Source organism: Crotalus tigris, unplaced genomic scaffold (genome assembly GCF_016545835.1).
Source record: "Crotalus tigris isolate CLP2741 ecotype Arizona unplaced genomic scaffold, ASM1654583v1 scf7180000018125.1543573, whole genome shotgun sequence".
Lineage (NCBI taxonomy): Eukaryota > Metazoa > Chordata > Lepidosauria > Squamata > Viperidae > Crotalus > Crotalus tigris.
The window spans coordinates 172,254-189,241 of record NW_024096837.1 but is presented as its reverse complement, the minus strand read 5'-3'; the positions used below and the strand labels follow the sequence as shown (position 1 = coordinate 189,241).

Genomic DNA, 16,988 nt, shown 5'->3' with positions numbered 1-16,988 from the left:
TTGTTAATTAACTTAAGAGGATTTAGAGATATCCCTATTATAGTGATCTTGGGTGTGGTAGATATGCTATTAGTTCAGTAATAGTTAAGAAGTTATGTATTTTATGTATTTTGTTTTCTTATTCTCTCTTCTGAAACATTCTTCAGATGAAAGATTTGATTCTGGTTAAGGAAGGTGACCTGGTATTTAGGACTATAATCTAGCTAGTTCTCCAGCACTGGAGATGGATAATCCACGCAGTGGGTTGAGACTGTATTCCTGGCCAATCAGATCAGTCAGCCAAAGTTGCCACGCCCCGTCTTGGACCATGATCCTTCAGTCTTGACTGATCTGGCCATGAGACATCTACAACTTTTGGCTCCTGGGCAGGTATAGTTCCTTTCCATTAGGGGGGATTTTTTTTTTTTTCTAGTAGCTGAAATTGCTTAGTTTAAAAGCTAATTAGAGATAATTTAATTCAATTTAATTGATCACTCAAAAATTTCCTTGATAAATTGTAAGACTCAGGAAGTCAGATTCCTACAGGGGAAACCACCCCCACTTAAAAGGGGGAAATCCCTAATTCCCCTCCCTAACCCAAAAACCCCAGCCACCTTCCAGCAGCCGGCAGCCGCCTTAAACAAACGGGGAGACTCGGGCAACCCCTCGCGTTTAAAACAAACAAACAAACAAACAAAAAAAAGACAGAAAGGCAGGCAGTTAGCAAGGGAAGTGGAGGACAAAGGGGACGCATGCTGGGAGGGAGATTGATTAAGGGAAACAGCTGGCGTGCGAAGGAGCAGTCTTTTCACTCCAGGCTGCTCAGGATTTTTTAAACGAGGCGCCATTGTCTGCACAGCTGGAAGCACGCGCAGCTCTTTGTTACAACCGCACGTGGCATAGGCAGCCTTGTTAACACATGCGCAGTAGTCTCCTGGCAGCAGCGGCCATATTTTTTGTCCAAACAGGGGAGTTAAAGTTCCTTGAGAAAGCTAGGTTCAGCCGCTGGAGTGAATTAATAGGCAAGCAGTACTGGGGTACTAAAGCATCTATTATTCATCCAGAGACATTCAAATCAGACACATAGCTACTGGTTCCAGGACTTGGTGTCTTCTACCTAAAGTAAATAAGAACCTTTCATAACTAACTGTGTTTAGTTGCCTTTGGCTCCTTCCAGACTTCGGGTCCCCCATTAGTGGCCCGTACGCCTCTGGATTTAGTGGTGGGTTCCAGGCATCCCCAGTTGCGTGCCTGTCCTTACCCACCATAGTCAAGCCGGGTTCCAGGCATTCCCATTAGCGTGCCTGTTCTTATCCGTGCACAGTGACTAACTCTGACAATTTTGCAGAGTCTGCTCCTGAGTTCCAGACGCCCCCAGTAGTGCGCCTGTCCTTACTCAAAGTTGGAGCTCTCCTACTACCTGGGTCCCCCCTATCGCGGCCCAGCGTTAGTGGAGAATGGAGGAAGCAATCATTCCCTCCACTGGAGCCCCGCCTTCATCCTCTGGAGCACCTGCTTCAGAGGATTCGGAATCCTCTGCAGCCCCTAGAAAGGCTGCAAGGAAGTCATCAAAGAAGGCTGACAAACAGGCAATCAGAAGACACCAAGCCCTAGAAAAAGAGTTCGACAGAGCCCAGAAAAGGGCCAGAATTGAAAATAGGCAGAATGGGGGAATAGGTCCTGATCTACCGCTGGGTCTCCCTTCATCCCCACGGGCCATTTGGTCATTAGGGAGCTCATCACAGTCCCAAACAGAGGGTGGGATAGGCGAATTCTCATCGCTCTCCCGATCCCCCTCCCCACGGAGGTTACAGGAAACCCCGAGGACCATGCTAACCACAGCACCTGCAGGGTCGCAGGCAATGGTCACTCCTCCTGCATTGACGGGGGATCTGCTAGCTACCCTAATAGCACAGGCAGTGGACTGTGCATTTGAGGCCAGGGCTCAAACTTCAAAAGCCAAGCCTCTAGGACTTAGAACGAGGCATCGGGAGGAAACGGAGGACCATCAGGACCTCTCCTCCGTCTCAGACTCGTCGGTCTCTGAGGAAGTTTACCTGGACCAGCCAGGTACGTCACAAGGGATTCAAATGTCTGAGGAGGAGGAGGACACCTCACCTCAAGGGCCGTCCTTCAGCGGCCTGTTTAACCCTTCTCTTTTTGTTACTATTCTGCGCAAGGCTGAGGCCACAGCCCATTTGGGGCATGGGACACCAGCGGAGCCTGTCACAGTTGACACGGAGGCTGAGCCGACGTTCGCCGAAAAGGTAACCACTCAACACCGCATACCATGCCCGACCATGTTCCTAAACACAATAAGGAAACAGTGGGCAGCGCCAACCTCCCTACCGCTTCCTAGCAATGCGGAGAGGAAGCTATTTAACGTAGCAAGGGAGCTAGAGGGAACATTGGAGGTGCCGGTGGTGGACGAACCCATAGGTCCCCTGATATCGGACACGGCCATATCAGGAGATTTTGCTGAAGCTCTTAAAGCCGAGGACCGAAAGAGTGAGTCCAACTACAGGAGAACGCACCAGGCAATAGCTTGGGCTACCAGGGCGTCTACCTCCGCGTCCTTTTTCACCAGAGCCACACTTTGTTGGCTCCGTGAGTTACAGGGCCGGGTTCCCATGGAAGATATACGCACTCACCAGGAACTGAGCAAAATGGTAGCGGCCACGGAATATGCGTCGGACGCAACACTTTTAGCGACCAAGTTTTCAGCCAAGGCAATGGCGGCAAACAACACGAGCAGGCGCATCCTCTGGCTAAAGAACTGGCAGGCGGATACCAAATCCAAGTGGAAATTGGCTTCGGCTCCGTACCAAGGGGCAAAGCTGTTTGGTGAGGCACTAACGCCATACCTGACAGAGAACAAGGACAAGCGCAAGGTCCTTAAACACATGCTTAAAAGGCAGGACAAGAGACCCGGCTCCTGGGGAAGGAAACAATCCTTTCGTACGGAAGCCAGGGTCAACTACTTTCAAAATTCCCAACCCTTCCAAGCTAGACAGGATAGGGAAAGACAGGGGGACAGACAGAACACAAGACATAGGCAAACACAGGGAAGACGGCCCTTTCGGGGGAACAACCGCCCCTTCCGCCGTACCAGATGACTCCCGCCCAGACCTTCCCATAGGGGGCAGACTAGCAGGGTTTGCTCCCCAGTGGGAAGAGACCACCACGGACGTATGGGTCAGGAACACCATACGTCATGGTCTATCTCTAGAATTTCTCTCAAAGCCCCCGAACCGCTTCCGCCCGTGCCCCTGTCCCACAAACCCAACAAAGAGAAGGCTCATGAACGAGGCCGTTCAGCACCTTCTAAACATACGGGCCGTAGAGCCGGTGCCTATGAACCAGAGAGACCAGGGGTTTTATTCTATCCTCTTCGTGGTCCCAAAACCCTCGGGGGGTTGGAGAGCCGTTTTGGATTTGAAAAGGCTAAATTTCTACATAAAATACCGCAAATTCAAAATGCAGACACTACGCTCCATCCTTGGAAGCGTAAGGAAAGGGGATTTTCTGGCATCGATCGACCTCACGGAGGCATACTTGCACATCCCTATCTCTCTGGCTCACCGCCGCTTTCTACGGTTTGCCTACAGGGGGCACCATTTTCAATACAGGGCACTTCCATTCGGCCTGTCATCAGCGCCCAGGGTGTTCACCAAGATTCTGGCGGTTCTGGCAGCACAACTAAGAAACGTACCAGTCAGAGTCCAGTGCTACCTGGACGATATTCTAATCCAGTCATCGTCCGCCCAGCAGTCTCGGGCGGACCTAAAGTTAGTGATAAAAATGCTGCAGGACCACGGCTTCTCGGTGAACTTTCCAAAGAGCCATCTAACCCCAACTACGAGAATACTCCATCTGGGAGCGGTCATAGACACAAAGGAATGCAAGGTGTACCTATCACAGGAACGCCTCAGCAGCATAAAGAAAGCCGTAAAACAGGTAAGCCGCGGTCAGTCAGTGACGCTGGTCTGCCTTTCCCAGCTGCTAGGGAAGATGATATCGACCATAGCAATAGTTCCTTGGGCAAGGCTGCACTCAAGAGAACTGCAATGGTTCATGCTCCCGTTTCAGAGACAACAAATCAGTGCATCACGGAAGAGGGTAGGCATACCTCTGAGAGTACGACACTTCCTCAGGTGGTGGCTATTTCCAGCTCTCCTCAGGGGGTCCCCCTTCAGGGAACCAGACAGAGTAGTAGTCACAACAGATGCGAGCTTATTCGGCTGGGGAGGCCACTTGGGGACCAAGTGGACACAGGGCCGCTGGTCAGCGGTGGATCTCCGACACAACATAAACTGGCTCGAGCTGCGGGCTATTCACCTAGCGTTAAGGCATTTTCACAGCAGCATAAAAGGCAGGCACGTACTGGTCCTGACGGACAACGTGACAGCCAAGGCCCACATAAACCGTCAGGGGGGCACACACTCTCGCTCGCTCTCGGCCGAGGCCCTCCTACTGGGGGCCTGGGCGGAACAAAATCTGGCCTCCATAAAGGCCGACCACATATCGGGGGAGGCAAACATCCAAGCAGATCTGTTGAGCAGATCAACAATAGATCACTCGGAGTGGCAACTACACCCGAGGATCTTCAGGGAGGTCTGTCACCGCTTCGGGCTTCCCCAGGTGGACCTTTTTGCCTCTCCTTCCAATGCCCACCTAACTCGCTTCTTCTCCCGATTCCCATCCAAGGGAGCAGAGCAGACGGACGCGTTACGGAGCCCATGGCCAAGGGGGCTCCTGTACGCGTTTCCACCCTTACCTCTCCTTCCGGCGGTAGTACGCAAGATTCTGCGGGAAAGGGCCGAGGTAATCCTTGTGGCCCCTTATTGGCCAAGGAGACCTTGGTTCGCAGACTTGAGGAGTCTCTCCCGCACGAATCCATGGCGGATTCCTCCGGAGAGGATCTCCCTCAAGCAGGGGGAGATCTCCCACCCAGAGCCACAATGGCTACAACTAGCCGTCTGGCTCTTGAACGGTCAATTTTAGCCAAGGGGGCTTGCTCACAGGGTGTAATTAGGGTCATACAGGCATCAAGGCGCCCCTCCACGAACCGTATCTACGAGGCCACGTGGAGAAGCTTCCAATCATGGTGCTCTAAACAGGAATTGTTACTCGAAGGGATCACAATTCCCAAGATCCTAGAATTTTTTCTAGATGGCCTAGAGAGGGACCTCTCGCCAAACACACTGCGCAGGCAAATTGCCGCCCTCTCAACTATACTTTCTGCCAGCCCCGGTGAATCCTTGGGCAAGCATCCCTTAATACGATCCTTCCTCAAGGGGGCTGCAAACATCAGACCGCCAACCGTGCACAGGTATCCATCGTGGGAACTACCACGAGTACTACAAGCTCTTACCAGAGCGCCCTTCGAACCACTCAAAACATGTGACATTCGCTATCTGACCCATAAGGTAGCATTCTTGGTAGCCATCACGTCAGCTCGGCGGATATCCGAGTTAGCTTCTCTCTCAATGAGGAAGGACCTGTGCCATTTTCACAGGGACAAGGTAGTCCTAAGAATAGACCCTTCATTCATTCCAAAGGTCAACTCCTTTTTTCACAGATCACAGGAAATAGTCCTACCAGACTTCTGTCCAAACCCAGCTCATCCCCTGGAACAACAATGGCACACCTTGGACGTACGCAGGGCACTAAGACATTACATTTCACGCACAGCGGAATTCCGACGCTCGGAAGCGCTTTTCATATCCTTCCACCCTGCTACTAGGGGCCGGAAGGTCTCGTCCTCTACCATCGGTAGGTGGATTAGGGCATGCATCACGGGGGCATACCAGGCGGAGTCCTTGCAAGTCCCCAAGCATATCACAGCCCATTCCACAAGGAGTGCTGCCACCTCAGCAGCATGGGCCATGCAGGCTTCTATTGAAGAGGTATGCAGGGCAGCCACTTGGGCCTCGCCCTCTCCATTCATTCGTCATTACAAAATTGACAGGTACTCCTCTGCAGAGGCCTCCTTCGGTAGGAGGGTTCTCCAGCAGGTGCTAGACCAAAGTTGCACACGGGACCAGTCTATTCCCCAACCCAAGGGACAATAGGCTTTGGTATGTCCCACTGCGTGGATTATCCATCTCCAGTGCTGGAGAAGGGGCGTTGACTTACCTGAACGCCTTTTCTCAGCACGGAGATGGATAATCCATACCCACCCTTATAGGCTAGAATAATAGGGTATATATAGTGGAGCCAAAACGTCTTACTGTCAGTCAATGGCTGCGCTCGAGTCAAGACTAAAGGATCATGGTCCAAGACGGGGCGTGGCAACTTTGGCTGACTGATCTGATTGGCCAGGAATACAGTCTCAACCCACTGCGTGGATTATCCATCTCCGTGCTGAGAAAAGGCGTTCAGGTAAGTCAACGCCCCTTCTATAAAATAGAAATACATTTTCCTGTTAGTTTTTTTTTCTGAGTACATAATGCATTTCTAAATAAAACTTGAGAGTTAGGTGAAAAGACCTTATTGTCTATTAGAATTTCATCTTTTTCTTGAAGCTTTAATAGTCAGGACTCTGAGAATTATTTTTCATTTAGACGTCAAACTCATGCCAGGATTTCAGGATTCCCACTCTGAAAACAGTTTTTTATAGTCAAGTAAAATGATGATTTGTCTTGTATACTTGTTTATTATTTATTTAGTTGGATTATGGCACTGTCTAACTCCAAAACAAATGAATAACATTATCATATCCTGTTGAAAATTGGGCTTCAATCCCTTTTCTGCTGTGAGATACTTATTAAAAACATTTTCCCTGGCACCAAAAACATTATGAATTACTGCAATACGATTGCCGATTTTGTTGATGTCATGTACTGTGTATGAAGAAATCACAGATGATTCACAGGGTTGCATCTCCTTTTTGCAATGTAGAGCAATGAAGAGATTTGACATTTATTTGACCATATGGATCCTTCCTATTTCTATTGCACCATCATGTGTTGCCCAGCAGATGGAACCTAAGAATGGTTCTTACATTTCCAAAGTGTTTTATTTTAAAATCTTGGTAAAAGTGAATGTGATTAACACTAATTCATTTAATACGGAGATACAAAAGTCCCCATACGGTATATGATTAGGGATCTTAAAGGAAAGTGATACTATTTGATGGAGAATTTCCTGCTCTAATTTATGCTCTATAACTACTGTGCATTTTCTTAATGGTGTAAGATCTTATATACTATTTAAAATCTGAGACACTGTCAGCCCAATTTTATACATCACAATTGTTGAAATGCTGAATGATTTTGATATGAACTGGATATAGTTTAATTTCTTTTTAGCTTCTTATCTCATGCTTTTAATTTATTTTACTTATTGTCTTTTGTAGTTTGGCCATGAGGGGAAAGAAATTCTACCATAACAAGAACAATATTGACAGTTTTTAAGATACTTGGAACATGAAATTGTTCACATTTCTCTAGAGATATGAAAGCTAAAAAAACCCAACTCAGAACAATTAAGACAAATTGTCAGAACCTTATGTTCTGTGTGCATGGGATTTCTTATTCTTTTCGGGTTCTGCCATTCTCCTGGGGGGGGGGTGAAGCTTGAGGTGCCGATGTGTATTTGCTTTGCTCTGTCTCTTGCTCTATCCTATTTGATGTGTCTCTAATGGGGTGAGAATGGAACGTGCCTCCGGCTACCTACCTTATCTCCGAGCGCAGAAGAAACAGCACAGACACTTAATAGCCTTGAAAGTGACACCTTATTACTCTGTTTCCATGGCATTTTCACCCCTGCAGATTGGCCTGTTTGAACCGTCCGGATGGTCAGTTGGGGGGGTACTATGGACACTTTTAATTACTCGATTCGCATGGGAAACCCTCAGATCCTGCCTTCTATTCCTGCTGTCAACAGCTCCCAATACAAGTTCCTTTTGAAATGATGCCATTTCAAGAGTTCTGCTTTCTTGGGAGAACTGATTGAGGTGGGTCCTTTCACAAATATTTTTCCTTAGGTTCTTTTTTTTTCTAAAAATTAGAAAAAATGGATACATAAAAAAATGAAATATTTTATACTGGAATAATAAATGTGGTAATAGGAAGTACTCTTGCAATACTAACTTTATACATTAAAATTTTCAATTAACTTGGAAGACCTTTGTCTAGATCAGTGGTTCTCAACCTGTGGGTCGGGACCCCATTTGGGGTCGAATGACCATTTCACAGGGGTCACCAAACCACGCTGTCCGCCATTTTTTCCCTTTTCCCTAGCTGTCCTACTCCCTCTTATTGGTGGCCACACCCACTTGGGGGTCACCACAACATGGGGAACTGTATTATGGGGTCACGGCATTAGAAAGGTTGAGAACCACTGGTCTAGATTATCTTCTATTCAGAGCATATCCGTGCAGTGCAATTCTAAAATGCAGGAACATGATGTAATTCTGCTCCTAAGGGCAGTATCTGTTTTCACTAAAGAAAGAAACACTCAATGCCTGATTTGTTTGTGGGATTTTTGTTACTGACTTTTTATGTACAGGTCACTGAATTTGCTCCTAACTAGACATAACTGTTTTATTATGATATTGATAGTTTTTTCTTCTTTTTTCAGTTATTTTTTCCAAGTTCTAAAACTGACAAAACTGAGCTTGTGTTTCCCATAATTCTGCATCTTACATTTCAGTTTCAATTTCAAGAAATTAAAATCATTTCAAAGCAATTCCATTAATATCATTATTGTGTAAATTAAACTTTTACATTTAATAAATACACAAATATATTATTTTCTAACAATCTGTAATTGATCTCTAATATTACGTGTTTGCATTTGGGGTATTTAAAATGTCAAAATATTTGTATATTTTAAAGTTTTGACTTTGTTTACCACTGGTAAGATTGGCTTGCCTACCAAGGTTGGGCCAAGGGAATAAAGAGCTGAAACTTTTAGCCACATTCTTTTGAACTGTAGGATTAGCAGGTTGCAGTATAGAAATCAATGACCAGAAAAGCAGCACAAATTTGAGAGCCTAGTAGATTATTGGGTTGTCTTTTCAGAGATAATTCTTTACCTAAACAGAAACAGAATGACCATGTGGGAGTAGAAGTAACTTCCTGTTGGCTTCCCCATTGAGCTTCCTTGTAGGAATCTGGCAGGGAGCATTGGAAATTTCCTTCCCTTCCCCTCCCTCGCTTTATCTCCATGAGAACTAGGGAGAGTGCAGTTTGAGATGCTTTCTTAAATTAAATCTCTGCCTCAGATTTCTCTTATCTGACCATTGCCTATTTGCAATTCTTCCCGTTTCTCAAAGTTCTTCCTTCTGCCCATTACAATATGATTTAATGTTGCCAAAGCCTTCCGCATCACATGGGGTCAAACTGGCCCATCTGCCAAAACTGAGCAAAACTGCCATGGCATCCACTCCAATTACAGATTCCAAAGTCATAAACTTACTGCTTTAGGGAAAGTGCCACTCTATTCAGATTTAAAACTAGACCCAAAAGTCTGTTGGTTCCTGAATTAGCAGCAGTTTCTTCATATTAGAGTTCAACTTCAGTTGTTTTGTCCCATCCAGACCTCCAGACAATAGATCAGTGTTTCTCAACCTTGACAATTTTAAGGCATGTGGACTTCAACTCCCAGAATTCCACAGCCAGCATTGCTGGCTGTGGAATTCTGGGAGTTGAAGTCCACATGCCTTAAAATTGTCAAGGTTGAGAAACACTGTAATAGATCAAGATTTCTACAGCATCTCTGGTTCTTTCTGGGCTACAGATGTGCAGCTCAGTATATTGATCACCTTTCCCAGAATTCTCATGTATATGTTAAAGAGTAGGGAAGAAGACTGATACTTTATGGAATTTCACAAGGGAACACTGCTGAGTTGACCGATCATTTTCTCATATGCTATTTGCTTAGGAAGGAGTGGAACCATAGTAAAACAATGCCTCCGGTTCTCATAGATCTTAACAAAGGTGATCCACCAGAATGACCTCTCGTATTCTTATGGTACTGGCTTCAGTATGAGATCTTTACCAATGCTTAGTCAAGATAACGTTTTGTATTTCTCCACTGGTGCTCTAGATGAGAGTTCCCAAACCTTTTCAAGATTTGCGGACTGGTGAAGGGAGGAGGATGGTTCCACCTGTGCTTGCCTACCACTTTCACTGCCCAGTTCTGAAAGGCTCAAAGCCCAATAGTTGGCTGCGGCCCGAGGGTTGGGGACCCCTGGTCTAGATATTGCTACCATTATTTTATTTCCTCAAGTTCCTTGGTGAATCAAGGAGTAAATTTATATAATTCATACAAAACAAGAATTTTCTACAATTCATTGTATTATATAAGGCGGTATATAGTGGAACAGAAAACTACAGTTTAAAAATAATAGCTTTATTTATTATTGCCAAAATAAGTGAGACATAGTTTTGTGATTTTGCCTTCCAGTGACACCTCTGCTTTCCAGTACTTGCTTATCAGTCACATTTACATCAACAGTAACTATGAGACTTCTAATGTTCAGTGATACTCAGGGTCATCTTTGTATGTAGCACTTAAGAATCCATAAGAGGAATCCATTTATAGACTTTTATTTTGAAAAATGAAGAATCAATTATTTTGCTACCTTAGTTGAGTGTTTGAGGCTGATTAAATTAAAATAGTGATGAAGCATTTATTGTAGTGATTAAATAATGAGATAACTGTTATATCTCTTAAGACTGCGGTAGCACTTATTCAAACTCTTGGCATTTATTTTACATTAATTCTTGGAAGAATTCCAAATGGACTCTTTCCTATTTGGGAACTGACAGAGGACTAGATATATAAATGCTGCTCCCCCAACACCAGTTTTTCTTCCTATGTTAATTGAACAAATTAACAAATTCAGCAGATACCAAGATTATTGCAGCTTCTAGAGAAAGTAAGAGCAACTGTTAAGGAAGAGGTCATTAATACCAGATACAAGAAAAATTATTTATAGTATCCACATTTCTGATTTCCAACATTAATCATGAAATGATGTTTAGCGTATGTTTCATTTAGAATGTTCACTTAATAATTACAGTATAATAGAATGATTCTTAATATGATTATGATAGAATAAAACAGTGAATGTACATACAATTACTCATTTTAAAAATTTAATAATAACATTTCACAATATATTTGTTTTAATGAGTTGCTGTGCAAATTTGTTACAGCTTCTTACATTCTTTAATTCTGTAAAGGCTTTAAATAGGAAGATACACTTCTAAGTAAGCAAATGATTTTATTACTTAGCCACTGTAGGTAATATAAATCCAGTTTTTATCTATTCATCTTCTGAATGATCTGTATTATTTTTTGTAAAACTATGAATTATTAATCACAATCACAAAATGTACATTTTATTTAAAACAGTAAATATTATTTAAATGGCCCTCTTTCCAGCTTTCAAATCTGTTATGAATGTAAAAGTAAAATGATGATAACTCAGGACATTTGAATGTAATAGATCCATTAATTTTATGAGATTATAAGATTAGTGTTATTAATGACTTTGCCTAGTAATTTATTCATATTGTTTATTCTGGGTTTGAATAGGCAATTGGACGTGATGGCCTCTTCAAACTCTGTGATGCTACCAGAAAACAATATTTATTGTATTTTATTGAGTTTTGCAGTATTTGTATCCTGGGCACTTCATTAATTCTGGGCAGTTCAGAGCAGTTATTTAAGATAGTTCTTCCCTAGGAGAAAGAACAGACAGGAAAGAATTAAAAAAACACCCTAAATACTTGCATAATACCTGGCTTCTTCACCTTGCAAACATAAGAAGCCATACTTCTAAACATGCTAAGAGCAGGGGTCCCCACCCCTGGTCCATGGACCAGTACCAGGCTGCAGCATGCCGGCAACTGGTCTGCACAAACAAGCAAAGCCCCATCTGTGGGATACAGGCAGCACACAAAACCACGGAAAAATCTCTCTCTACAGAACCGGTCCCTGATGCCCAAAAGATTAGGGACCTCTGTGCTAGAGCCAGGAATACAACAATTATTAAATTGCCTGGAAAATAAATTATTGCATGTATTGATCCCCATCTGGATATATTAACTATTTTTTCACACAGAAACATGCATGTGGCTATGTATCCCATTAGAAGAAAAAGAAAAACAAAATGAACAGATATACAAAAACTAGGATGGGGTTGGGTAAGGAACGAGTATACTGGGAAGTATGAGATAAGGAAAGATGTTATAATAAGGGAAAGTAAATAGAAGAGAGAGACTCCATTTAGATAGTATAAAATGTTTAAGTTGAACCACTCAAGCAGCAGAGATCCCTTCCCAAGTTGGCTGGTGACAACTGAAATTCTGTTCAAAGCTCTCAGTACTATCAATGTTAGCAGATATAGCTTCCTGTCCATTTGTTCTTTTTCAGCATTAAACTCTCCTCTCATCCAGTTTGGGGAAGAATCTGTCTTCCTACTAGCTTGGCAAAATACTAATTTTTAAAAATTAAAGTTACATTTGAAACTGATTTCTTTACAATTATATTCATGCAGAGGTGGGAGTGGGTAAGGTTAGTATACATTGTGGCATAGAGAGAGAGCTAGTTTGATGTGGTAATTAAGGCACCAGGCTAGAAAGCTTGAGACTGTGAGTTCAAGTCTGTCTTAGCCATGGTAGCCACCTGGGTGACCTTGGGAGAGTTAATCTGTCTCAGCCCAACCTACCACACAGGATGGTTTTTGTTGAGAGAATAGGAGGAAGGTGTGTTGGATATGTTTGCCACATTGAGTTACTTGTAAAAATAATAAAGGCAGGATACAGTAAATAAAGTAAAAATAAATAAATAAAATAAAAATAAAATAAAAAATAAAAGATGTACCACTGTAGTTTCCAATCTGTATTTGCCTTCTGCTGATCCTGAAAATCATTTGCATCTACCAGAGAATCCTAGGACTCTGGGCTAGCCTGGGATGTTTAAAAAGAAACCCTGAAAGAAAGCAATTACATACTTTTTGTTGCTGCTAATAAAAATTTACCACAGGTTTAGCTCAACTTGAGGGATTCTTTACAGAGAATGTGGATGTGCAATCTTTCCGAAATCAGGATCAGAGCAAACATCCATGGGTTAAAACCCCTCTATCCTGCATGGTGGTGTCTCAATCTACTTTGAGATGAAAAATGAAAGATATATGGTTTTGCCATTGCCCATCTCTTTTCCCTCTGAACTACTTTGCGTGTTTTGCTTGTCTGATTACATGCTGAAAAAATTTAATAGTGTAAATTCTGTCTTGATAGAGATGAGACAAGGGTCATCAGATGAGAAAAAAGAGAGTTGTGAAAAGAGCCAAATAGGAATTAAAATGATCTTATCAGAGGTTATTGAGATAGATCAATATTGTCCTCTGCCAATATAGTATAAATTCTGAATATGAAAATATAATGACTTGATCTGTATTATTGGTCTTTCTTCTCATGAACTATGGTTCTAAACGAATTTCTATGTTTGAGAAACAAAGCTTGATATATCTTTAAAATGTTCCTTCATGTTAGAACCTGCTATTTGGAGCGTTAATACAAAGGTGTAGAGGAATCTTTAAGATTATAATGTCATTGTAGTTTGTGGTTCAGTGTATTATGCATTATGTTTATGTCTTATATGTGTTGGCAAATAGATTAATTCAGCAAACCATGGAATAGCTAACCATGGGCTAGCAAATTGTGCTAACAGTCCTACTCTAATAAAATATAAGAAACCAACATGAAAGAATCTCTGGCAAGATAAGCTTCTAACCTTGGGACTTTCTGATCATCTGTCATCAAAGTACTAATGATTAGCTTTAGTTAGCTTTTTAAAGATCTAAATGATGCTGCCTCTTGCTATGATGATGCATATACTGTATTTTAAGGGAATGTCTTGGATTTGAAGTGGTTTAATAATGCTAATGGGTGTGTGCTTCTGATTTGTTACTAAACTTTTCAAATACATTTCTAAGCTTCCCTCAAAACTACAACTCCCAGAGTTCTTGGGTTAATAAGATGAATTAGTCCATGTTTCATTTTGAACTACTGCATAATACACTAAATGTATCCAGAATATATTGAGATCTTGTCTTAGAGAATGAAAAAGAAACAGCAGGGACTTAATTATGGCTGAAATCTTAGGCATCTAAAAGGTTTTTCAGATGAATAGCCTTTTCCATTTTTTTTTTTTTAATCTGAAAGACACTTAGATGGGCTGTGGTTTAGGGAACCGTATGACATATTGTTTCGTTTTTAAGACGAGAGATTACTGTTTTTGATCCGCTGTTACCTGCACGTCAGTTGAGTTAAACACCTGGAGGCTTACTTCAGAATAAATCCGCAAAGGTGGATCTGCATCTGAAGCACTTCGTTTTGCTACCCAGCTGGCGGGGCAAACAAAGCCTTCGTTTCCCCTGCCTGTCCTATTCACGCCACTTTCGCGGCTCTCCTTTGTCTCCGTGAAGGGCTCAGGGGGCGGGGCCGGGCGGGGCGAGTCCCTCAGCCTCGAGCTCTGCAACCTGTTCTCCGCGCTGGCCTGAGGAGGTGGGGCTTTGCTGCAGACCCCGCCCCCGTGATGGCCTTGCCTGCCCCTGCCCGTCCCCGAGGGAGACCGGGCACAAGCCGGCTGGCTGGCTGGCTGACTGACTGGCTGGCTGGCTAAGGCGCACCTTCTTAGGCATTCGCGCTTTGCTGTCGTAGCCGACGGGACTGCAGCAGAGCTCTAGCCCCATAGGCGAGAATGGCGTCTTCGCCGGCTCGAGAGCTCACGCAAAACCCCCTGCAGAAGATCTGGGTGCCCTACACCAATGGGCTTCCGGCGAAACACAGCGCGCAACGCGGCGGTGAGTGGCGGGTCGAAGACTGAGCTGAGATGGAAAGGGGAGGATAGGAGAGTCGGGGCGCTGGAGTTGCAGCACCCCGGTGCGGATGTTGGGTGAAGTATGAGGAAGCAGGACTTGGAAGCGGAGGCCTGGCGGTAATTCCCCTCCCTCCCCGCTCCCATGAAAGACATGCCAGTTTAGCGTTGGATGGCCCTATGGATTGAGGGAGTTGTTTCCCTCCTTGCAGTCAAAGCCTGTTTGTAAGGCGGAGTCCCCTTGGATTTTGAGAGGAGACAGCTCCAGATGAATGAAGTGATGGCCCATGTGCCGGTTTTGGTTGGCCTAATGATTTTGCAGCACCTGCTAGTTATGAGAATAGCTCAGGTATGGCACGGTATGCGTGGCACCTTCAGAATGCTATTGCGCAACATTGAGAGTTGTAAAAGCCAATTTGAAAAGAACTACAGGTGGTTTCTTGACATCACAACCATTGATTGCAATGATATTGAGGAAATTCCACCTCTTTCCTTTTGTACTTAGCCACTACTGCAATACAGTACATGCAAGTTTTCTCCCCCCCCACACACTGTATCTTCCCCGTGAAATAATGATGATGATAATAAAACCACGTGGGTAATAAAATGTATGTTGATATGCCAATAATTTCATCTTTAAAGTAGTTTTATAATATTAAAATTACCAGTATAACAGTTCATCGAGTGATGCACATAGTATCTTGGATGACAAATATATTATTAATATTAAATAATAGTGAAATCTTTCTTTACCTAACTGAATTTATGAGAGTTCAAGAAAGATTTTGGGAAACTTTACAACATGAGCTAGTGTGATCCCTGAAGCTGAGAACAATTTTACCTATCACTGTACTTAATATTGCTAACCTTTGCATATTAACCAGGATTGAAGGTCAAATAGAACTAAGTAGGATGTAGTTTTGAATGTGAATGGAATAGAATAGCATTGGTAAAGGTGCTTCTAGAAAATATTGGGCAGAAAGGGAGAAACAATTATTTTTTGAATTATAAAAGGGAAAAGTAGGGGAGAAAGCAGGGTGGATAATAATCCATTTAAAAAAAAAAATAAAAAATGGATTTTTTAAATTTAAATTGGATGTTTTTGATTTTTATCAAATTTATTTTAATAAAATGATTTTGGAGTAAAAATCTATCCAAATATAGTTTTCTATTTAAGATACATTAATAATTTAGTTTATTCAGCATGAAATGGAGCTTAGTTATGTAGCATGAGGCTGTGTATTCTGTAATATTTACATTTTTGGTAAACTCATTCAATGAATCCAAGCTCTGCAAGCTGAGATAACATGTACTGCATCGGTGCATTCACACAATTTCACAGTAATCATGAGATAAATTATAAAGCAAAGTTCAGGAATATTCCTTTATCCCATTGTTTTGCAAATCTATGTACATTACAAACTCTATGATTATTTGAAGAGAAATGCATCTGTACCAGGCTCTTTTTAGTTAAATAAAAGAATTTGAATAGTTTTCCAGCTATATGTGATTAACCTATTAACCTAAAATCAGTTCTGATATCGCTATTTTACTAGCCTAACAGCTTATTATTCTAAATAGGAAATCTTCATTTTGTTTGCAAATAATAATATTAAAGATTCTAACTACCAGCAAGAATGAGTCCTTACATTTAAAGAACACCTGTCATTTCAGATCCATCATGGCAGCACCTGTTAGCGGGCATCCACTCACCTGCTGCCCGCCACGTCCCTCACTTTGTTGTGTCACTGCTGCATCACCAGCTGTCCCATTAAAGTGAATGGGACTGTCAGTGAGTCAATAGCGGGTCAGAGGAGGAGCCGCTGTGGGACAGAGATGACAGTTGCTCTTTAAAAATTATGATCTAGTCAATTTAAATCATTTAAATCGTGATTTAAATCAACTTGATTTAAATCAAATCCATCCTGAGAGAAAGAAACATGTAGAGAGGGATGCTTGTTTGTTCAACTATAAACTATGAGATTCATTCACTTAAAAACAGAAAAAGATGGAAAGCTGGAACAACATCTGAAGATGTGGCACTCATGGGATAACCATAATCAACATTGGGAGATCAGAAATTGAATGTGTTTCAGACTGTCTTTTACAAGGTGTGATTTGTATTAGCAGAAATAAATCTTTTTTTTTGATGGCAGAATGAAGGTTGT

At 42.8% G+C, this 16,988-nt stretch overlaps 1 protein-coding gene across 3 annotated transcripts in view; it reads left to right on the top strand.

Annotated features, from left to right (window-relative positions):
* The window catches only part of PFKFB4 (6-phosphofructo-2-kinase/fructose-2,6-biphosphatase 4), an 84,669-nt gene that overhangs the window by 18,473 nt on the left and 49,208 nt on the right, over positions 1-16,988 (top strand). Inside the window, exon 1 of one of the 3 annotated variants that reach the window (XM_039348206.1) lies at positions 14,495-14,806. The exons of 1 other annotated variant lie outside the window; for it this stretch is intronic. In XM_039348206.1, the coding sequence (XP_039204140.1) occupies positions 14,704-14,806 (103 nt within the window). In that variant the 5' untranslated portion in view covers positions 14,495-14,703. Of the gene's footprint in view, positions 1-14,494; positions 14,807-16,988 lie in introns of those variants that run through there. One more of the 3 variants, XM_039348205.1, reaches the window with a different exon arrangement.